Genomic DNA, 23,596 nt, shown 5'->3' on the forward strand with positions numbered 1-23,596 from the left:
CTGTGCTGACTGCCAGCTCAGAGCCTGGAGCCTGTTTCAGTCTGTGACTCCCTCTCTCTCTGACCCTCCCCTGCTCACGCTCTCTCTCTCTTCTAATAAATAAAACATTAAAATTTTTTTTTTAAATTATGCATTGAGTATTTTCTATTTATTAGGGATTCAGGTCATGGGAACACGAATATTAGTTAGAAAAAGAACGAGGCAGACATTGCAGTATGTATAGTTTTAAATAATTAATACCACTGTGTACAATAAACTGTTATATGACAATACCAAGTTTAGCAAATGCAAATTATCTCAAGTTNGGGCTCTGTGCTGACTGCCAGCTCAGAGCCTGGAGCCTGTTTCAGTCTGTGACTCCCTCTCTCTCTGACCCTCCCCTGCTCATGCTGTGTCTCTCTCTCTCCTAGAAATAAACAAAAACATTAAAAAAAAAAAGTGAAGCACAGAGTTACCATATGACCCAGCAATTCCACTACCAGGCACGTACCCAGGAGAACTGAAAACGTGCCCACACAAAAACTTGTACATTAATGTTCAGAGCAGCACTGTTCACAACAGTCAAGAAGGAGACACAACCCAAAGGTCCGTAAGTTGGTGAACAGATAAATAAAATGTGGTATATCTACATTTTAGATGGATGGAATATTATTTGGCTGTAAAAGGGAATGAAGTGCTGATATATACTACAAAAATGAATGAAGCTTGAAAACATTATGTTCAGTAAAAGAAGCCAGTCACAGAAGATCAGATATTGTATGTTTCTATTTATATGAAAGGTCCAGAATAAGCAAAAATGGAGAGGCAGAAAATATGTAGTGGTGGCTGGAGGTATAAGGGGGTGGGAAGTGAAGAATGAGGCATGACCACTGATTAGTTTCTTTTTGCGATGATGAAAACGTTGTAGAATTAGCGATGATGGTTGCACCATTTTGTTACCATATAAAAAGCCCACTGAAATGTACCATTTAAAGGGGTTTGTTTTGGGGCACCTGGGTGGCTTAGACGGTTAAGCGTCCCACTTTCGCTTAGGTCATGATCTCGCGGTTCATGGGTTCAGGCCCCGCGTCGGGCTCTGTGCTGACTGCCAGCTCAGAGCCTGGAGCCTGTTTCAGTCTGTGACTCCCTCTCTCTCTGACCCTCCCCTGCTCACGCTATCTCTGTCTCTCTCTCTCTCCTAGAAATAAATAAAACATTAAAAAAATTAAAAAAAAATAAAGGGGTTTGTTTTGTGATATGTAAATTATATCTCAACAATGCTGTTCTATTTAAAAAAGAATAGGGGCACCTGGGTGGCTCAGTCGGTTAAGTATCTGATTTTGGCTCAGGTCATGATCCTGCGATGTGGGAGTTCGATCCCTGCATTGGGCTCTGTGTGGACAGTGCAGAGCCTGCTTGGGATCATCCCTCTCTCCCTCTCTTCTCCTCTCTCTATCCCTACCCCACTTGCGCTCTCTCTTTCTCTCTCTCTCAGAATAAATAAATAACCCCCTCAAAAAAGAATATAGAAGTTCTATATATACTGTTAAAAGATCCTCTGTATATTGTTAACTGAGAGAAAGCAAGGTACAAACCATGATTATATGCTATCCTTTGTGTGAAAGAAAAGTAAGAATACATATTCACATTTGTTACTATTTGCTGTAAAAACTCAAAGATTACCCAGGAAACTATTAAAAATGGGGTACCTGTGGGAGTGGAGGGGAGAATGGGGCACTTGGAATGGGTTGGGAATTAGACTTTTCACTATTAATATTTTTATATATTTTGACTTTTGAACTACCTGAATGTAGTGCTTACTCAAAAAAACAAACAAACAAACAAACCAAAAATCGGAAAGAAAGCATAATGAATGTAAAACTGCAATAATAATAAAGGGGCAACTCCCATTACAGGTGATTGTTGCTATTAATTCAGGCCCAGTGTTGCCAGGCCTTCTGAGTTTTTTCACGAGAAGCTGGAAGTTTTCAGTAGTGACAATCATTTTTAAAAGTTTTTTTAAAATGTTTTTTATTTATTTCTAGGAGAGAGAGAGAGAGAGAGAGACAGCGTGAGCAGGGGAGGGTCAGAGAGAGAGGGAGTCACAGACTGAAACAGGCTCCAGGCTCTGAGCTGGCAGTCAGCACAGAGCCCGACACGGGGCTCGAACCCATGAACCGCGAGATCATGACCTAAGCGAAAGTGGGACGCTTAACCGACTAAGCCACCCAGGCGCCCCCATTTTTAAAAGTTTTAAAACATGGGCACCTGGCTGGCTCAGTTGGCAGAGCATGTGGCTCTTGATCTTGGGGTTTTGAATTTGAGCCCCACACTGGAACTAGAGATTATGTAAACAAACAAACAAAATATACGATACAAGCCAAACAAAACCACCTCTGTGCATGAGAGTTGGCTCACCTGTGACCTCGCTTAGACTGTGAGATTCATGAGGACAGGGCTATGGCATTTTCTTCCCCTCTCTCTCTTTTAATTGAGTAAGCGCTATGCTCAACATGGGGCTTGAGCTCACTGACTGAGCCAGCCAGGTGTCCCTAGAGCTATGGTCTTTCTCTCTCTTGTACCTCTAGCAGCCATCAAAGTACTTGGCACATACTAGATACTGAACAAATACTGAAAGAAGGAAGGGAGGAAGAGAAGGAGGAAGTGGGGGAGGGGGCGGAATCCAGAGGGCAGATAACACAAAACTGAGTGCTTTTACCTCTGAATATGGTTAGTACCTTCATTACAGCCCCTGGGATTCCCTTCCCCTCTCTCCTGTGTTGGAGGTATTTGATTTAGTCTGACTCTCTGTCTTTTATCTATGACCTGATTTCGGTTTATTTGTTTTATTGTATCTCTGGAAGTCTTTAGATCCTCCATTGTTCTAAAATAATATAATCTGTCTTTGTTTTGGTCATTCAGTGAATCCTTTTAATCTAGCTTTCTTTTCTTTACAGCTGTCTTTGATTTCCTTCCTCCTTTTCCCCCTTCTATTTCTGAAACTTCTATTACTCGACTATTGGGCTTTCTGTATTGATCTGAAGTTCTTTTCTTTTCTCTTCTTTTTTAATGTTTTATTTATTTCTGAGAGAGAGAGAGAGAGAGAGAGAGACAGCATGAGCAGGGGAGGGGCAGAGAGAGAGGGAGGAACAGAAACTGAAACAGGCTCCAGGCTCTGAGCTGTCAGCACAGAGCCCAACGTGGGGCTCGAACCCACGAACCGTGAGATCATGACCTGAGCCGAAGTCGGACACTCAACCAACTGGGCCACCCAGGCGCCCCTAAAGTTCTTTTCTTTATCCATCTTTTTATATTTTTATTTTTCTGTGTGATTTTATTGGCTTCCTTTTATTTCTAATTTTTCATTTTGGTTGTCATAAATTTTTTTAATGTTTTTTAAATTTATTTCTGAGAGAGAGAGAGACAGCGTAAGCAGGGGAGGGTCAGAGAGAGAGGGAGACACAGAATCTGAAGCAGGCTCCAGGCTCTGAGCTAGCTGTCAGCATAGAGCCCGACGTGGGGCCAGAACCCACGAACCGTGAGATCATGACCCAAGCCGAAGTCGGATGCCCAACCGACTGAGCTGCCCAGGCGCCCTGTCATATGTTTAAAATCCTAGAGCTTCTTCATATTCTCTGAGTACTCCTTTTTGAGGGCGACCTATTTTTTTTTTTAATGAATGCAATATCTTCTTGAAATTTTGAGGCTTTCTTCTGCCCCTGCATTTCTCTTCTTCCACCAAATGCCTTTTTCCAGTTTGTCTTTTCACCTCTGTGGTTCAGGTTAGGGGCATTTCTCGAGGGTCTGGTAACTCTGGCTGGCTGGCTGCTCCCATAGAAGAGGGAGGCACTCAGGCATATTAGAAGGCCAAGTGCATGGATAGGCCATATTGACTTGTGGGCACCACTGACCAGGTGATCAGGTGAAGACTGAAATAAGAGCATCAGGAGGTCTTTTCTCTGGGGCTATTGAGGTCAGTTTCTCCAGAGAGGAATCCTTTGGTCTCCTGGCCCTGGAAGGTTCACCCCTGGCCACTAGTTCTGAATGCTGGTTAGGAGAAAGGAGTTGATTTGATAGTAATTTCCTCCTAATCCTCCTGCATTCAGTGCAGTGCCTCATGCTTACCTGCTGTGCGTCAAGGCTCTAAGTCTTGGTCTCCCTAGGTCCCAACCTACCTGTTTCATTTTCTCCTGAAAACAAATCTCTTGTTTTCTTTGGAAGCAGGGGGAAAGAAGGGGAGTTGCCTGGCTGAATAGGTTGGGGGAGAAGAGTGAGGGTCTAACTGTTCATTATACAAACATACACAACTCCTTCCTGCCTTCTAAGTTGGTGGGTGTTTTCAGTTCCTGAGCTCTACTGGGCTTCTGCCTGGAGAACCAGCTCGTTTCCCATTGGCATGGCCTTCTGCGGACACATTGCTTTTGATTTTCTGGCATTTGCTAAACCAGGTACCACTTCTCATCTGCTTTCTATCTTCTATGATTACTGACCTCTCTCACCTCTTGTCTTTCTTCTCATTTGCTTTATTCTCCTGGCTTTAAAGTTCCACTGATATTTTACTGGGGTTTCAGGAAGGAAGAGTGGTAAACGTAGGTGTTTAATCTGCTGTGTGTAACTGGAATGAGCACAGAGACCATGAATTTATAGCGATATTAACCTGAATGGTTGGGTGGCTTTTACTAGCAGAATCCAGTAGTCCTGGTAGATTTGGTAACACAAGGACTGGCCAGTTGGATTGGGGTTTCACTGGGTGGATTTGGTGGAAACACCAAAGGGCCGGGGAGTTGAGGATTTTGCACAAAGAGTGGTTGAAACGACAGAACATACAATCTAGGTTGCGTAAGTGAAAGGAATAAAGGTATGTGGGAGTTGATGCTTGGAGGAGTCGATGGACTAGAGATCCCATGAAATTGGAAGAAACTTGTAAATTCTTTAACAAATCCTACTTGGTCCTACCAGCATCTCCTCAGCCAGGGGCTAAGGCCCTATCCCTAACTCCATTCATGTTTCTTTGCTTTTGTCCTTCTTCCTTTTAAAAAGAAAAATTCTTTGCAGGCAGGGTTCCTTCCCTCTCTCAGGTACCCGGGGCAGGATTGTGTATGGGGAACAAGGGTCGTCATGTCTCACCTCCCCGTTTATCCCTGGAGGAAACTGGGAGTGTTAAGAGCCCTCACCTCCAGATTTCCCTTCTGAGCGATGAATGAGGTAGAATGGGTGAAGTGGGTGCTGGGAAGGCAGACAGCCTTCCCTGCAGACCCTCTCTTCCGAGCTTTGGGAAAAGCCTCCGCCCTTCCAGGGGTCTCTGGTTGCTCACCAGCTGTTCCCTCCATACAAACCCCTTGCAATCCAGAGCGCCAGAAAAGTCTTCCCTGGCCTGCTTGCTCTATCTACCGGCCTGAACACCTGTGAATACCAGCAGATGCCTTGCGGGTTCTCTCTTGAAAACCCCTTGTTTTACAGAAACTGAGGCCTTGAAGCGCCCTCACTCCAGGCCCAGTGGTCTTTGCGCCACAGCAAACTCAGTGCCTGAGAGAATCACGTGAGAGGCAATGGTTAGGAGCTGGGGCTTCAGAGTCTGACACACGTAGGTTCAGACCAACTTGGCCACATGCTGGCTTCATGATCTCAACCAGTGATATACGTAGTACCTCTGGAATCTTAGAGGTCCCTCTTCCTCACCTTTAAATGTGGACAATAGGGGCACCTGGGTGTCTCATTCGGTTAAGCGCCTGACTTTGGCTCAGGTCATGATCTCGTGAGTTCGAGCCCTGCGTCAGGCTCTGTACTGACAGCTCAGAGCCTGAAGCCTACTTCGAATTCTGTGTCTCCTTCTCTCTCTCTGGGTAATAAACTTACACTAAACAGTTGTAAAGATGATGATGATACATATTAAGTACCGAGTGTGGCATATGGGAAGTGCTGTCTTTCTCTGCTTCTCTCCCTCAAGCTTCTCCACCCTAACATCCCACCGCTGCCACCCCACCCTTAGGGGAGCTAAAGTGACACTGATGAAGGATTAACTCTTTCATTCACAAGGCCTGGGTCAGCTCTCCTATTTCTCCCAAACCCAATCTGCTGAGGGAAAGTTTAAGGGTGGGACCACTGTGGTCCTTTGAACCTGTGTTTTCAACTAGGGCAGGGGTCCAGTGGCTATTGACAGTGGATTATATCAGAGCAGCCCACTTTGAGGAAGGTTCCTCTTCATGTTTCCTTAATCCTCTCGTCCCTCCATTTGGGGCGGGGGTTCCTAAGCCTTGGTTTTCCCGTCTCTCCCTGGCCATCTCTCTGAACGTTCTCTCCCATGGGGAAGGGGGCCCATCCCAAGGCTTTAGCTGTACCCTGACTCTTGAATCTGCTTTCTGTTCTAGCAGTTCATCAGAGCTTTGGGCTGACCTCCTCATTCCTCTATCCTTTCCTACCCACACCACCCTTATTCAAAGGTGGATCGCTTCTTGCCTGGTGTACAGCAAAGCCCTGTTAATTCTGCACCCTGTGCCAGACACTGGTCTTCTGAGAGTCATTTTCATAACATTATCCCTTGCCACAGAGTCTTTCAATGACCTCCTGTTTTCTGCAGGGTAAAACCCAGACCCTTGGGTCTGGCTGGCACTCAGGCCTCTCCGTAATCTCATGCAACCCTGCCCACCCTGCCTTTGCTCCCATATCATCTTTGCAGACCTCCCTCCAGCCAGCCTGGCGCCTTCACTGACCTTCCATACTCTTTCCCATGTTAGCCCATGGCAGCCCCCGACCCCCGAATGCCTCTCTTCCCTGCTTTCGCCAATCCCGTTTTTCCTGCTCACTTTCAAGATCCAGCCCCAGTCCAGCTGCAGATCTTTCCCAGCCTTCAGCCGCCATCCGGCTCCGTTTCCTCAATCTCCACATCCAGCCTGTCCTGGATCCACATCCAGCCTGTCCGGGGCTGTGGCTGTTGCATGTGCATCTATGTCCTCCTAGAGGACAGAGAGGCTTTCTCAGTCCCCAGCACCCTGTTGCGAACACAGTTGGTGCTCACTTCGAACAGCTGCTTTCTGTGTTGAGCGCTCTCAGCCTGCAAGGCACAGGATGACACTTGTTGAACAAAATGCGTCCTCAACATAATCCCTTTTTCTTCCTGCTCTAGGAGAGGACTCTGGAAATTGGGATGGTTCTGAAAAGCCTCTGGGGGTTGGGATGCAAAGAGATAAGCCTGTTTCACCTCCACCTGTCTCTCTCAGGCTCCCTCCCCCTCAGCCTCCAGGGTCCCCTGCAGCAGTTTCCTGCCCCCTCTGCCCCCACCTCCCTGCCAAACATTCCTCATGTCCTGGCTGTGGTCATTGTGGTTGCTGCCAGGTCCCTCTTCAGCCCTCTGATTCTCTAGTCCTGCTGGCTGTTCTCTTAACCCTGATGTTAATATTTTTGCCTTTCATCGCATCTCCCCCTCTTCATGTCGGCTAATGATTATTCAGGGAATTAACCAGCTGTCCTTATCCGAAATCTGTAAGTTCTCTTTAGGGCAAAGGTCACGGAGTGATCTCATGATCATATGACTACTGCCAATACCTCACCCCCTCTGCTGTCCTGGTCCTAACACTCTCAAAAGTCAGTTGTGTGCCTTGCCTCTGGCTCACTTGAACAGAGAGACCTGAGTGGAAAGGTAAGCCTCCCGTCTTTGTTTTAGATGGGCAGCGGCCGTGAGTTTCTACCTGCTCACTACTAACTTTCCTCCTGTTGCTACTGACTTTCTCCCTGAGCCCTCGCTTGCCCTTGTCTGTACAGTGAAGGCTGGGACTGGGCCGTAGGACTGGGGCCGTAGGTCTGTTATGGGGGTTGGGATTCTTGCTGGTTAGGTCCAGGTGGGGTACCCAGGCTGAGTAGGGAATAATAACTCCTGCTTTGCTCACAGATTTCATCCTGATGGCTGACTCTAAACCACTCTGCTCCCCTGATGGGGACCCTGTGGCTGCAGAAGCCTTGCTCCGGGATGTGTTTGGGATTGTTGTGGATGAGGTCATTCGGAAAGGGACCAGCGCTTCAGAGAAGGTGGGTCCTTTTCCCCTCCTTCTCCCGTGCATCCCACCTGGCTCAGAGCTGTCCTCCTCCCACCAGGCTTCTCCCCAGAGTTCATCACTGTCTCACTGTGTGCCTCAGGGATTCTATACTGGGTCACACCGTCTTTACCCTTGTTCATGAGTTGCTTTGGAAATATTCCCAACTCGTTTTCAGTGCAAGTTGAGATGTGGCTCGGGCAGCCCATTGGTGGAGTGTCCACAAGCCCCCCAGAATCCCCTGCTTCTCTTGCTAGGTCTGCGAGTGGAAGGAGCCGGAGGAGCTGAAACGGCTTCTGGATCTGGAGTTGCGCAGCCAGGGCGAGGCGTCGGGGCAGATCCTGGAGCGGTGCCGGGCGGTGATCCGCTATAGCGTGAAGACCTGTGGGTCCTGGGCTGTGGTGGGAGGAGTGGCCGGAGTTGTTTGCTCCTCAGCTCCACTCTGAGCTCCCCACCCCCTTCTCCAGGTCACCCGCGCTTCTTCAACCAGCTCTTCTCAGGGTTGGATCCCCATGCTCTGGCCGGGCGCATTGTTACTGAGAGCCTCAACACCAGCCAGTGAGTCTTCCCGAGGCCCCTTCTGCCACCTTACAAAGGCTTGGGTTTGGGGGAGACATACCCCTGGGGGAAGGGGGAGAATGGTGCTGCTCCCCACCCCTGCCCCCTGCTTTCTGGCATCTCTGCTGGCAGTTTTCCTCCTTGTACCCTTTGGGCTCCCTTTCTCCCAGCTTTCTCATGCCTGCTGACCCCGGTTTTACCTCGTTCTTGCTTCCCTGGCTCTTTGTCACCAGCTCATTCCTCCCTTGGACCTTTCCTATTCCTCTGAGAGTCTGCCCTGGCCAGCCCTCCCTCCCCTTTTCTCTTCTCATCCCTCTCTCTCCTGGCAGGTATACTTATGAAATCGCCCCCGTGTTCGTACTCATGGAAGAAGAGGTGCTGAAGAAACTCCGTGCCCTGGTGGGCTGGAGCTCTGGGGATGGGGTCTTCTGCCCTGGTATGTGAGAAGGAAGGGGCCTCTCTCTGGCCCTTTGGAGGGTTCCTCCTCCGCCACTATTCTCTTGCTCTGTGCTGACTCCTCTTTGTTTCCTCTCCAGCTGGGCTCAGGCCAAACCAGAGAGAAGCTGCCCAGTCTTCTGTATCCTCATGTTTGCCAAACAGTGCATGGGTTCAACACTCCCATGCCTGCTCTGGGGAGGGAAGGCACTGTCCTGGGTCAGCCCAGGATGTGGAGGGGAGCAGTCAGGGGGCCCCGCAGATACTGGGGCTGCCCTGTGTTGTCAGCGTGCCATTTGCAGAGCCCTGGGAGCCCATCTCTCGTGCTTCTCTGATCCGTTCTCCTGGGTGGAGAGGTCAGGGGAAGTAAGCTCCAGTTTTGACCCACTGCTCCTCCCTCTTGCCACCCTCCCTGTGACAGGTGGCTCCATCTCCAACATGTATGCTGTGAACCTGGCCCGCTATCAGCGCTACCCGGATTGCAAGCAGAGGGGCCTCCGGGGACTGCCGCCCCTGGCGCTCTTCACATCAAAGGAGGTGGGAAGAGGCTCAGACCTACCTTGGGCTCCTGATTCTAATCTTGAGCCAGCCAGAGTGGGCCTGCCCAGACCCATCTCTTCTGGGGCCAGCCTGCCCCCAGGCACAGGTGCTTCCTTCTAGTCAAGGGGCTGAGTAAAGTCTTCCGTTCACCTTGCTTTCCGTCTGAAGGTAGCAAAGGGACAATGAGTGCAGCGGACATCGTCCACACCCTTTCTACTCAGAGACCGGCAGAATTAGGATCATCTGGGAGCTTGTCAGAAATGCGGGATCTCAGGGGTGCCTGGGTGGCTCAGTCGGTTGAGTGTCCGACTTCGGCCCAGGTCATGATCTCACGGTTTGTGGGTTCGAGCCCTGCATCGGGCTCTGTGCTGACAGCTAGCTCAGAGCCTGGAGCCTGTTTCAGATTCTGTGTCTCCCTCTCTCTCTGCCCCTCCCCTGCTCACGCTGCCTTTGTCTCTCTCAGAAGAAACAAACAAGCAAACAAAAAAAGAAATGCAGGATCTCAGGCCCCAGCGCAGACATACAGAATCTGAATCGGCTTTTGAACCAGACGCCCTGGTGATCTGTAGGCACACGAACGTTTGAGAGCTCTGGTCTACAGGGTCTCACCTCCTGCAGCTCACACACTGCCCAGTCTCTGTTCCCCATCCTCCCTGCCCTCCTGCCCCCAGCCTAATCTGCCCTCTGCCTTTCTCCACAGTGTCATTACTCCGTTAAGAAGGGAGCTGCTTTTCTGGGACTTGGCACCGACAGTGTCCGAATAGTCAAGACAGATGAGAGGTGAAGGTCCTTCTGTTCACATGGCTCAGACCCAGCCTGGCACAGTGTACCTTCCTGCTGCCAGAAGTTCTGGCCTCAGGGCCATGCCCCGAGTGGGCTTTTCTCCCCTCTGTTCCTACAGAATTGCCATTTCTGTCTACCGGTGTCTCTTGCCCTGTCCCCTGAGATCTGCTTACCCCCCTAGGGAAATAGTCAACATTGTGACCTCTGTGTAACGAACCCCACATTACCCTGTTCTCAACAGGTCTGCTTCCTAGCTGAGAAAACCTAATACTTCTTTACCCACTCAGTTTTCTTTTCCAGAGGGAAAATGATTCCTGAGGATCTGGAGAGGCAGATCAGTCTGGCTGAGGCTGAGGTGAGTGAGCGAGGGGCGCTGGGACGGTGGAGCAGAACCCCTTGGTCTTTTCTTAGAGGGTTCTCTGGGCTCTTCCCTCTTCTTGACTTCTGTTCCCAACTCTCCCATGGGCTAAAGTGATCGGTGGGAAGCCTCAGGAGCGAGGGCACTCTGTGCTGCTCTCAGGGACTTTGCTGAGACCTGTAGGCAGGACCGGACCCCAAGACACAGGAGCAGGCCTGAGTCACTGAGTGGAGTTCCAAGGCGGCACCAGAAGGAAGATGTTGGGGGCCTAAGTGTAGCGTGGAAGGTTTCTGCGAGCTGGGAGACTCTGTGCAGGGAGAAGCTCAGAAGACCTGGTGGCCAGTGATGTGGCCTGTGCCGGCTTTGAGCTGTGGGAAATATGGAGGCCCCAGCACTCCCCACCGCACTGGAGGCCCGTGTGAATCACTGCGGCTGCCTTGGGGGGCGTTTTGGCACTTTCTATACATTTTTCTTTTTGTATTTGGAGGGATTTTTAATTTTGTTTTTGTTGGTTTTCTATTCTAATAACTATGCAGTGATGTCACTTTGTGATGGAATTTCCTTAAGAATTAATGACGTTGAGTATCTTTTAATGTGCTTCTTTGCTATCTTTATAGCTTCTTGGTAAGTTGAATGTTCAAACGCTTTGCCCATGCATGTGCATATACATATATATATTTTTTAAATATTTATTTTTGAGAAAGAGACAGAGACAGAGTGTGAGGGGGGAGGGGCAGAGAGAGGGAGACACAATTCAAAGCAGGCTCCAGGCTCTGACCTGTCAGCACAGAGCCTGAGGTGGGGCTTGAACTAACGAACCGTGAAATCATGACCTGAGCTGAAGTCAGACACTCAACCAACTGAGCCACCCAGATGCCCTGTGTATATATATATATATATATATATATATATTTTTTTTTTTTTAATTGAAGTATAGTTGACACACAATGTTCCATTCATTTTAAGTGTACGGCATAGTGATTTGACAAGTTTGTGTTATGCTGTGCTCACCACAAGTGTAGCTACCATCTGTCACTGTACAATGTTATTGCAGTATCATTGACTATATTCCCTATGCTCTACCTTTTGGCACTATCTCTACAAATTTTATTTTATTTTTTATTAAAAAATTTTAAATATTTATTGTTGAGAGAGAGAGAGAGAGACCAGTGCAAGTGGGGGAGGGGCAGAGAGAGGGGGAGATACAGAATCTGAAGCAGGCTCTAGGCTCTGAGCTGTCAGCACAGAGCCCGATGTGGGGCTCAAACCCACGGACCATGAGATCATGACCTGAGACGAAGTCATATGCTCAACCAACTGAGCCACCCAGGTGCCTCTATCTCTACAAATTTTAAATATATCTCTCCACTGATTCAGAGTCCTACTGCTAGGGTTTATTCTATTAATCATCATCACAAGTGCTTAGAATTCTGTACACCAGAGTAAAGTGTAAAATTAAAAAAATGTTTTTAATGTCCTTCAGTAGATAAAATTATGGCATATCTGTGTATTTCAGTTTCTTCCTTTGTGTGATGAGCATGATATAGAACTTACTGCATAGGTAAATGCACTTGGAATAGTGAAGCACTATATAAATATTAGTTGCCATTATTGTTTTTATTGTTATTTTTGGAGTATGGCATATTAAAGGAATAATGTGGGAATGTATATTCTAACATGAAAATACCACCACTATATATTTAAGTAGACATAGGTAAAGCATATATAGCAAGTTACAGTATGAAATGGACACTTTGAACCTATGGTTATTTAGAATAATGTATACTTATTGATATATGGATGTTACCTCTGACTAGCAGTATGATCAACAATTAGAATAGTAGAGTACTACTTTTATTGTATAAACTGGTGTTTTTTGTTTTTGTTTCTGATATTAACTATATTGAGATGCAATTCACATGGCATACACTTGACCCACTTACAGTGTGCAATTCAGTGGTTTTTAACAGAGTTGTGCAACCATCACTACAATAGATACTAGAACATTTTCATCACCCTAAAAAGAAACCTCTCCCCCTTTAACCATCAATCCCCAATTTCCCCCAAACCTCCCACTAGGCAACAGTAAGCTACTTTGTGTCTCTATGGATTTGCCTACTCTGGATTTTTCATATAAGTGGACTCACACTCTGCATGGTCCTTTGTGATATCCTTCTTTGACTCAGCACACTGTCTTCAAGTTCATGCTTGTTGTGGCGTGTGTTAGCACTTCATTCTTTGTATTGCTGGATAACATTCCATTGTATGGATAGACCACACGTCACTTATCTGTTCCTCAGTGATGGACACTTGGGTTGTTTCCACTTCTTAGCTAGTATGAGTAATACCGCTCTGAACATTTGTGTACAAGTTTTTGTGTGGACATATGTTTACATTTCTCCAGGTTACAGGTTACATACCGGGGTCAGAATTGCCCAGTCATACGGTAACTCTGTATTTAACTTTTGAAGAGCTGCCAGATGGTTTTTTAAAGTGGCTGCACCAGTTTGTAGTCCTCCCAGCACTGAGTGAGCATTCCAGTTTCTCCACATCCTCACCAACACTTGTTATTTCTCTCTTCCCCCACCCCAGTTTGTTTATTTATTTAAATTGATAGTGTTTTATTACTTTAAGGTGTACAACATACTGATTCAACAATTCTATACGTTATTCAATGCTGACCACAGTAAGTGCAGTCACCATCTGTCATCATGCATTATTACAATATTATTGACTATATTCCCGACGCTGTGCTTTCACCTCCATGACTTCTTTATTTTATACCTGGAAGTTTGTACTTCTTAATCCCCTTTATCCATTTCACCCATCCTTCTACCCACCTTCCTTCTGGCAACCAGCAGTTTGTTTTCTGTCTTTAAGAGTTCCTCCAGGGACGCCTGGGTGGCTCAGTCAGGTTAAGTGTCTGACTTCAGCTCAGGTCATGATCTCATGGTCAGTGAGTGCTGACAGCTCAGAGCCTGCTTCCAATTCTGTGTCTCCCTCTCTCTCTGCTCCTCCCCTGCTCATGCTCTGGCTCTCTATCTCTCAAAACAATGAATAAATGTTAAAAAAAAAAAAAAAAAGGAGTCCCTCCCCCCCCCTTTCTCCATTTGTTTTGGGGTTTTTTTTTTAGATCCCACATATAAGTGAATCATATGGTATTTGTCTTTTCTGACTTATTTCACTTACCATAATACCCTCTAGGTCCATGCACATTGTTGCAAATGGCAAGATCTCATTTTTTTTTTTTTATGGCTGAACAGTGTTCTATGATATATATATCATATATATAATTTTTTTTATTCTAGCCTTTCTGACAGGTATGAGGTGATATCTCATTGTGGTTTTGATTTGCATTTCCCTGATTATTTATGATATTGAGCATCTTTTCATGTGCCTGTTGGCCATCTGTATGTCTTCTTTGAAAAAAAAATGTCCACTCAGGTCCTCTGCCCAAATTTAATTTAATTTAATTTAATTTAATTTAATTTAATTATGATTGTGTTTATTTATTTGGTTTTATTCTATTTTTTTTAAAGAGAGACAGTGTGCAAGTGCACATGGTCCACAATTAGTGCAGAGCCCAATGTGGGATCGATCCCATGGCCTTGGGATCATGACCTGAGCCAAAATCAACAGTCAACCCTTAGCTGACTGAGCCACTCAGGCTCCCCTATGATTTTATTTTTAAGTGATCTCTACACCCAATGTGGGGCTTGAACTTCTAACCCCTAGATCAAGAGTCGCATGCTCTACTGACTCAGCCAGCCAGGCGCCCCCTCTGCCCATTAAAAAAAAAGTTTTTAAAAAGTTTATTATTATTATTATTATTTTTTTTTTTGAGAGAGAGAGAGAAAGAGAGAGAGAACCCTAAGGAAGCTCTGCGCTGACAGCAGTGAGTCCACTGTGGGGCTCAACCCATGAACCACGAGATCGTGACCTAAGTCAGACACTCAACTAACTGAGCCACCCAGGCGCCCCTGCCCTTTATTTAATTGGTTCATTTGTTTGTTTTTTAATTTCTCTTTTTGATTTTAGTGGGTGTGAAGTGTTATCTCCCTGTGGTTTTGATTTGCATTTCTCTGATGACTAATGATGTTGAGCATCTTGCCATATACTTATTGGCCATTTGTAGAACTTCTTTGGAGAAGTATCTATTTGGATCCTTTGCTCCGATTTTAATTGGGTTGTCTTCTGTTTTTCAGTTGTAAGCGTTCTTCATCTGTTCTAGATAGAAATCCCTTATCAGATATGTGACTTGCAAATATCTTCTTCTATTTTGTGGGTTGTCTTGTCACCTCCTTGATGGTGTCCTCTGAAGCCAAAAGTTTTAGATTTTGATGAGGTCCAATTTATCTAATTTTTTCTTTGTTGCTTGTGCTTTTGGTGTCATATATACGAAAGCTTTGTCTAACCCAAGCCCATGAAATGTTATTCCTATATTTTTATCTAAAAGTTTTATATATATATATATATATATTTGTTTTGTTTTGTTTTTATTTATTTTGACCCACCCTGAGTTTTATGTTAAGTTAAAAAAAATTTTTTGTAATGTTTATTTATTTTGAAAAAGAGAGAGAGCATGCAGGTGGGGAAAGGGCAGAGAGAGAGGGAGACACAGAATCTGAAGGGAGCTCCAGGCTCAGAGCTGTCAGCATAGAGCCTGACGTGGGGCTCAAACTCAGGAATGGTGAGATCATGACCTGAGCCAAGGTCGAATGCTTACCGACTGAGCCATCCAGGCACCCCAGTTTTTTTTTTTTTTAAGTAAGTTCTACACTCAATGTGGGACTTGAACTCATGACCTTGAGATCAAGAGATGCATGCTCTACTGGCTGAGCCATCCAGGCAACCCAAGAGTTTTATATTTTTACCTTTAACATTTAGTTCTATAATCTATTATGAGTTAATTTTTATATATGATAACAATTTCTTTTGCATGTGGATGGTCAGTTGTTCCAGCACCATTTATTGACAAGAATATTCTTTCCCCAATGAAGTATCTTGACATCCCTGATGAAAATCAGTTGACCATAAATGTGAAGTGGTATTTCTGGATTCTCAGCTCTGTTCCATTAATATGCACATCTATACTGTAGAACATATTGCCTTGACTGATGTGGCTTTGTAGTAAGTTTTGAAATCAAAAAGTGTGAGCCTTCCAACTTTGTTCTTTTTCCAGATGGCTTTAGCTATTCTGGGTCCCTTAAATTTCCATATGCATTTTAGGATCAGCTTGTCAGTTTCTGCTAAGAAGCCAACTGGGATTTTGATAGGGATTGTGTTCAATTGGTAGATCCATGAACATGGGATATCTTTCCATTTAGACCTACATTGTCTTCTTTCAACAATATTTGGTAGTTTTCAGAGTATATGTTTTGCACCGCTTTTTAAAATTTATTCCTAAGTATTTAGTCCCCTTAGTATTATAAATGAAATTGCTTTCTTAATTCTATCTTTGGATTGTTCATTGCTAACATATAGAAATACAGTTGGCTTTTTAATATTGATCTTATATCCTGAAAACTTGCTGAATTCATATATTAATAGTTTTTTTAGTGGATTCCTTAGGACTTTCTAGATACAGTATTATGTTATTTGTAAGTAGAGATAGTTTTGCTTTTTTCCTTTCTAATCTGGATGCTTTTTATTTTACTTTCTTACCCAGTTGCCCCGCTAGACCCTCAGTATAATGTTGAATAAAAGTGGGGAGAGTGGACATCCTTGTCTTGTTCCTGATTGTGGGGGAAAGGCTTTCAGTCTCGAGTACAATGTTAGTTGGGGTTTTTGTTGTTGTTGTTGTTTGTTTGTTTTTTTGTAGCTGCCCTCTATTAGGTTGAGAGCATTCTCATCAACTCCTAGTTTGTTGAGTAGTTTTATCAAACAGGAGTGTTGGATTTTGTCATGTTTTTCTGTGTTTATTGAAATGTGTCTTTTCCCTTTATTTTGTTAATAAGTATGTTACATTAATTGATTTTGGGATGCTAAATTGAACTTGCACTCCTGGGACAAGTCAATTTTGTCATAATATATAATTTTTTATAAATTGCTGATTTAAAAAAATTTTTAAATTTATGTTTGGGAGAGAGTGCATGGGAGGGGCAGAGAGAGAGGAAGACTGAGGATCCAAAGCAGGCTCTATGCTGATGGTAAAGAGTCTAATGTGGGGCTTGAACTGATGAACCGTGAGATCCTGACCTGAAATCAAGAGTCAGGAGCCTAACTGACTAAGCCACCCAGGCACCCCTTATATGTTGCTGATTTTGATTAGCTGGTGTTTTGTGTCTATATTCAAAGAGATATCATCTGTAGTTTTCTTGTGATGTTTTATCTGGTTTCGGTAACAGGGTAATATAGGATGAATCCAGAAGTATTCCTCTTCTGTTTTTTAGAATTTTTTTTGTGGAGAACTGGTATCAATTCTTTTTCAGATGTTTTATAGAATTCATCAGTGAAGCCATATAGGCCTGGGCTTTTCTTTGTGGAATTTTTTTTTAAATAAAAATCCAATTTCTTCACAATCGTTGGTAGTGTTAGAATTTTTTAAATAACATTTTGATCTTCTAGTAAGACAATAACATTTTTTGAAAGCATACGAACTTTGGAAATAGACCAGCAAATAGACCTAGGATTGAATTCTATCTCTGGAGTTTCAACCTGGGGGTAAATTTCTTAATATATCTGAATCTCAGTGTCCTTATCTGCAAATTAAGGAAGATAGTATCATTTTGTAAGGTTGAAACGTCCAGGTCAGGCATGCCCTGAGAGTTTTGATCGAGATGGCCTCATCACCAGGCTCTGGGTAGCTTTTTTTTCTTAATGTTTATTTATTTTTGGGAGAGAGAGCGAGAGAGCAAGAAAGCACAAGTGGGGGTGGTGAGCAAGAGAGAGAGAGAGAGAGAAGGAGACACAGAATCCAAAGCAGACTCTAGGCTCCGAGCTGTCAGCACAGAGCCCAATGTGAGATCATGACCTGAGCTGGAGCCGGCCACTTAACTGACTGAGCCACCCAGGCGCCCCAATTTTTTAAAAGTGTTTTTATTTATTTATTTATTTATTTATTTATTTATTTATTTATTTTGAGAAAGAGAGAGAGTGGGGGAGAGAATCCCAAGCAGCCTCCATGCTGTCAGCACAGAGCAGGACAAAGGGCTCAATCTCACAAACCATGAGATCATGACCTGAGCTGATATCAAGCGTTGAATGCTTGACCGACTGAGCCACCCAGGTGCCCCTCTGGGTAGCTTTTGCGATACCTTCACAGCCTCCCCCCACTGTTACCCACTTTTCTGCCACAGGGTGCTGTGCCATTCCTGGTTAGTGCCACCTCTGGCACTACCGTGCTGGGGGCCTTTGACCCCCTGGAGGCAATTGCTGATGTGTGCCAGCGTCACGGGCTGTGGCTCCATGTGGATGTGAGTGGGACGGGCCCGGGGGGGGGGGGGGGGGGCCGAGGCAAGGCCAAGGCCCATGTTATCCCTTTTGCTCCACAGGCTGCCTGGGGTGGGAGCGTCCTGTTGTCACAGACACATAGACATCTCCTGGATGGGATACAGAGGTGCATATGGCCACCTAATTCCTGAATCCCACCCTTCAAATCCTTGGTCTAGAGACTAGTCCTGGACTAGGGAGTGAGGGAAGGAGGTTGGCGGGAGGGGGATTGGAGAGATGGCAGACTGGGGCTGGGAGGTCAGATGCCAGGCCTGGGAGTTCTTCCTGGCTGCTGGGCTGGCGTGAGACCAAAGCCCCCTTTACTGGAGATGTGGAGGAGGAGGGGGGCTCCGGTTGAGCAGCTTGAGGAGGAGCCGGCTGCTCCAGCTCTGCTGTGCCCACCCCAGGGCTGACTCCGTGGCCTGGAACCCCCACAAACTCCTCACGGCAGGCCTGCAGTGCTCAGCTCTTCTTCTCCGGGACACCTCGGTGGGTCTGCCCTGCCCCTGTCCTCCCTCACCTCTCACCCTGGACCTCTGTCTTCCTTTCTGTTCCCCCTTAGAGAGGGTCCTGGCCTTACCGTGTCCTCCTTACCGTCCCATCTGAAGCTGGGTAGCTACATCCCCCTAATCCCTTGTAGTGCTCCCCCACATCACCCCCGGCCACACTTGTGGCCTGTCTTCATGCAAAGGAAAATGTTTCCATCTTGAGGTTGTAATGGAAGGATCCTGGGCCGAGCCTGGGGTGAGCTCCGTGGGTGGGGAGAACACGGGGAGGAAGGAGCCTGGGTCAGCTGGCAGCCATCTCAGGAGTTCCACCCAGTGCCAGGGACAGAACTTCCCCCCCCCAACCCCGGGCAGGTCCAGAGGAAGCCTTGGTGGAGAGGGTGGGGTCTGACAGTCTTGCCCCTGCTCTCCCCGCCGACAGAACCTGCTCAGGAGCTGCCACGGCGCCCAGGCCAGCTACCTCTTCCAGCAGGACAAGTTCTACGACGTGGCTCTGGACACTGGAGACAAGGTGGTGCAGTGCGGCCGCCGTGTGGACTGTCTGAAGCTGTGGCTCATGTGGAAGGCGCAAGGGGGGCAAGGGCTGGAGCGGCGTGTGGACCGGGCCTTTGCCCTTGCCCGGTAGGAGTGGCGGCTGTCTGAGGTCCTCTCTCCCAGGATCCTGTTCAGTCCCGTCCTGACCCCCCCATGTCTTCACCCCTGCACCTCCACGCCCGCACCTCACGTTTTTCTTGCCCTCAGGGTCTCTTGACTCATTCTCTGGGTCTCTTCTGTTTCTGTATCTCTGCCTTTCCTCCTCCATTTGTGATCTCTCCCTCTCTGTTTCCAGGTACCTGGTGGAGGAACTGAAGAAGCGAGAAGGGTTTGAGTTGATCATAGAGGTATGACCAGCTCTGCTCTTTGGCATCCCCCTGCCGCCCTCCCCCCTCAGTCTATCCCACACAAAGTCCTGATGCAGAAGAGGGGCAGTGAGAGGGGATCATCCCCCCTTCCACGGCTCATACCTTCTCCTCCCACATTCCTCCCAGCCTGAATTTGTCAATGTGTGTTTCTGGTTCGTGCCCCCCAGCCTTCGAGGGAAGCAGGAGACCCCAGATTACAGTGAAAGGCTGGCTAAGGTAGGCTGTCTCTCTCTTTCTGGCTCTGGTTAGCCCAGTTGAGGGAATGGTAATGCATCTGGTGTGTTTCTGCCCCCTGCTGGCTGTGAGTGGCATAGCAGGTCCCTTTACTAGTCTTGCTCCTGACGTTGGGGACGTTAACTGGGAGCCGACGATGGCACCAGCTTATCCTCATTTCTGTGGGGTTGGGGATGGGGAATAAGGTATGTTTTTGGAAAGCACAAGGAAGACAGAGAGAGATATTACGGGAGAAGTCACCAGTACGTAGTCTGTGGAAGCTCAAGTCTGCTGAAGCTCAGGACAGACACTTGAGGCCTTATTCACTGATGTTGGGGACAGAACAACCCTATAAGGCCAGTCCAGACAGGCCTCTTAGAGGAAAGGAGATATGTCACGTCCTGGTCCCTGAGGATAGATTGGCACTAGATACTGTAGATGGTCTGAAAGGCCAAGAATGTTCTTGCCCTTAAAGAGTTATTTAGAAAACTAGAGCTACCTATTTGAAACCAATATTTTGGATACAATCTTGTAAATTACATGGTAGATTACAGGGTACAGATCACAACCATTCCAGGAATTCAGACAGAGGAGAAGAAGGTGTTAAGGGCGCTGAAGGCTAGATGTTGGACTAAAGCAGGGTTGGGAGCCAGGGAACAATCAGGATTTGGCAGAAAATGGCCTGTGTGACAACTTGGAGATAGGTAAGGTAGGAAGTGATGCAGGAGCTAGAGACAGTCAAGCAGGTTGGACATAGTGGGAGAGGCAAACTGAGGCCAAGTTCAGGGGCGAAGCAGTGAGGACTCCCTCTGGAAGGTGGTTGAGTGAGGGGGAAATGCATTTCAGGGAGCTTGACCTGAGGCTGCAGCTGGAACTTCTCTTCACCCTTTCCACAGGTGGCCCCGATACTCAAGGAGCGCATGGTGAAAGAGGGCTCCATGATGATAGGCTACCAGCCCCATGGGACCCGGGGCAACTTTTTCCGTATGGTCGTGGCCAACCCTGCACTGACCCGAGCTGACATGGACTTCCTTCTCAATGAGCTGGAACGGCTAGGCCAGGACCTCTGAGCCGCCTCCTCGCTGCTGGCCTTGAGACACCTCACTTCACCCTCATTGTCTCTGTGTATTCCCTTCCTGTGTTGTCAAGAGTAGAGTGATCTTAACAATTTTTTATGTGTTGACCCACTAACTCTCCTGTTAAATACTTGCTATTGGGGCGCCTGGGTGTCTCCATAGGTTAAGCACCTGACTCTTGATTTTGGCTCAGGTCATGATCTCACGGTTGATGAGTTTGAGCCCCACATTGGGCTCTATGTAGACAGGGCAGACCTTTCCTGGGATTCTCTCTCCCTCTCTCTCTCTCTGCCCCTCCCCTGCTCATGCTCTTTCTCTCAAAATAAATAAATAAACAAAAAAATATATATGCTGTTAGGAGAATATATAAACTACTGTACATCCACATGATGGAATGTTACTCTGCCATTAAAATTACAAACATCTGTTTATAAACATAAAAGAATAAGAACATAGAATAAGATTTTTATTGATATGAGAAAATATGATTTTAACATATGTAATATATAAAAATATATATTATATATAATAACATTATAAATCATGTTATATTGAAAAAGCTGAATACAGAACTTTATATATAGTAGTAGCTGAGCTTTGTTCAAACACACATAAGGAAAAGACTGGTAAAATGAGATATGCCAAATGTTAATAATTTTCCTTGGGATGGGATTATAGGCAATTTATAATTAACTTCTTTATACCTTTTGTGCCCTCCCCTTTTATTATATAATGAATATGCATTACTTTTATAATAGGGACATAATAAAGCTAAAACTTCAACTGTATTTTTTTTGTATGTTTTGAAGTTTGTTACTTTTCAACCAGATAATAGAGAATGGGAATTTTTTTTAAAAGGCAAGTATAAGAGAGGGTAAAAATAGGAAAATTTTTCTCAAGAAATCTTTAGTAGGAAGTACTGAAAGTGGAGTAGCTCTAAAATTAACTGTACTTTAGTGACATTGAAAGCAAAATGGGCTGATTGTATGTTGAGACTGAGCCTTGTCTACTCACCACTCTCACAAAATCCTTACATGCAGAATACTTTTCCTTCTGTAGAGGTGCCTAGCTGGCTCATTTGGGAGAGCTTGTGACTCTTGATCTTGGGGTCATGAGTTTCAGTCCCATGTTCGGTGTAGAGATTACTTATATACATATAAACATTAAAAAAAATTTTTTCCTTCTGTAATTTAAACAAACCAAGTTAGAAAGAAAGAAAGGAAGAAAAAAAGAAAGAAAGAAAGAGAAAAAAAAAAGGAAAGGAAAGAGACAACTGGGTGGCTCAGTCGGTTCAGCGTCCGACTTCGGCTCAGGTCATGATCTCACAGTTTGTGGGTTCGAGCCCCACGTCAGGTTCTGTGCTGACAGCTCAGAGCCTGGAGCCTGCTTCAGATTCTGTGTCTCCCTCTCTCTATGACCCTCCCCTGCTCATGCTGTCTCTCTCTCTCTCTCTCTCTCTCTCTCAGAAACAAATAAAAACTTAGAAAAGAAAAGCCCAGCAGGAAAACATCCATTTCACATTTACAATCCTGGACTGCCATTGCTTTCAGTCACTTTTCGGCAAAGAGGCAATTAGCTGCGCAAGTGGTTTTGTTTTGTTTTGTTTTTGTTGTCCAAGGTTTACTGAAGATCTCGTAGCCCAGCAGAAAGATTCAAATGGCTCCACGTGGTGTTTTGAAATTCATCCCACCTATAGGCTGAGTGACCTGCAGGTCGGACAGACTACCAAAGTAGAAGACTTTTCAACATTTCCCTGGTGTGAGGATCTACCTCAGTGCTCTCGAGATCCAGGGCTGAGACCTCAGGACCCAGTTTTCTCTCCTTTCTCTCAACAGCTTGATAGAGAGCCCTCTCACTGGGCCTCTCTGAATGTGCCCCGTCTGATGTGTGACGGGTGTGTGACAGCCTGCCGTCTTGTTGCAGAGCTCCTGCTGGGGATGGTGGCCGTCTCCCCACTCACGCTGTCGCTGGTCTGGACGTGGCCGCCCGGGCACGTGTCCTTCTCTGTGACGACCCAGCTGCCTTCTTCACGGCTTTGGTGTCAACACGGCCCATGTTGGCAGGTCTGGTAAAAGAGGAAACAGTGCTCTACAAATGATTAAGGACAAGTGACAAATTTCCCAATTCCTAAAAATACCGTTTATGAAAACAATAATGTGGTCACGTAGAAATCATCCAACGTTATTTGAAGAGGCAAATACGGTACAAACCGTAGCAAAAGAACATCCAAATTGCAGACCCAATGCTCTTGGCAATGTGGCCTGGGGAAAAAGCCTTTCTATTCAGAAATTACTAATACTTCCCCTATAGACTTATTACTCTATAAATGGTATTTAACTTCTTCCAAACAATAAAATTGTTTGAGAGTATTAATAATTTGAGGTCTAACCCCTATTCTTTTTTTTTTTTCTTTAAATGTTTAATTTTGAGAGAGGGCTCGCAGGAGAGGCAGAGAGAGGGGAGGACGGAGGATCCAGAGTGGGTTCTGTGCTGACAGCAGAAGGCCCAATGTGGGGCTTGAACCCACAAACTGAGAGATTATGACCTGAGCTAAAGTTAGAGGCTTAAAGGACTGAGCCACCCTCTGAGCCCTATTCTTTTTTTTTTTTTTTAATTTTTTTAAAATGTTTTTTATTTTATTTCTAGGAGAGAGAGAAAGAGAGAGAGACAGCGTGAGCTGGAGAGGGTCAGAGAGAGAAGGAGTCACAGACTCCGAAACAGGCTCCAGGCTCTGAACTGGCAGTCAGCACAGAGCCCGACGCGGGGCTCGAACCCACGAACCGCGAGA

The 23,596-nt window shown here is 46.0% G+C and overlaps 1 protein-coding gene and 1 pseudogene across 3 annotated transcripts; one reads left to right on the forward strand and one right to left on the reverse strand.

Moving 5' to 3' along the window:
- Window positions 1–452: 452 nt before the first annotated feature.
- On the forward strand, window positions 453–21,001 carry CSAD (cysteine sulfinic acid decarboxylase). Of its 3 annotated transcripts, none has more exons than XM_039255026.1 (15): window positions 453–585; window positions 7,865–8,001; window positions 8,264–8,390; window positions 8,474–8,564; window positions 8,894–9,000; window positions 9,421–9,536; window positions 10,240–10,319; window positions 10,623–10,677; window positions 17,979–18,095; window positions 18,174–18,238; window positions 18,519–18,600; window positions 19,039–19,238; window positions 19,447–19,498; window positions 19,646–19,735; window positions 20,629–21,001. In XM_039255026.1, the coding sequence occupies exons 1-15, from the start codon at window positions 534–536 to the stop codon at window positions 20,800–20,802; spliced, it is 1,545 nt and encodes a 514-aa protein (XP_039110957.1). In that variant the 5' UTR covers window positions 453–533; the 3' UTR covers window positions 20,803–21,001. The 3 variants fall into 3 exon arrangements, with proteins under 3 accessions (XP_039110957.1, XP_039110960.1, XP_039110961.1); XM_039255029.1 differs by lacking the exon at window positions 453–585 and adding an exon at window positions 7,561–7,615; XM_039255030.1 differs by lacking the exons at window positions 453–585; window positions 7,865–8,001; window positions 8,264–8,390; window positions 8,474–8,564 and having other exon boundaries at window positions 8,938–8,963.
- Window positions 21,002–22,432: 1,431 nt separating this feature from the next.
- Window positions 22,433–22,863, reverse strand: LOC120247220 (annotated as a pseudogene).
- Between the last annotated feature and the right edge of the window lie 733 nt (window positions 22,864–23,596).

This window comes from Hyaena hyaena, unplaced genomic scaffold (assembly GCF_003009895.1).
Source record: "Hyaena hyaena isolate Hyena2069 unplaced genomic scaffold, ASM300989v1 scaffold_510, whole genome shotgun sequence".
In the NCBI taxonomy this organism is placed as follows: Eukaryota; Metazoa; Chordata; class Mammalia; order Carnivora; family Hyaenidae; genus Hyaena; species Hyaena hyaena.

What these genes read in the sequence shown, in the direction of transcription:
- CSAD (XM_039255026.1), top strand. Translation starts at nt 534, where the DNA reads ATGTTCAGAGCAGCACTGTTCACAACAGTCAAGAAGGAGACACAACCC. An exon ending in ATAGTCAAGACAGATGAGAG is followed by an intron (nt 10,320 to 10,622) that starts GTGAAGGTCCTT and finishes TTTCTTTTCCAG; the next exon opens with AGGGAAAATGATTCCTGAGG. An exon ending in CTCCTGGATGGGATACAGAG is followed by an intron (nt 18,239 to 18,518) that starts GTGCATATGGCC and finishes TGCCCACCCCAG; the next exon opens with GGCTGACTCCGTGGCCTGGA.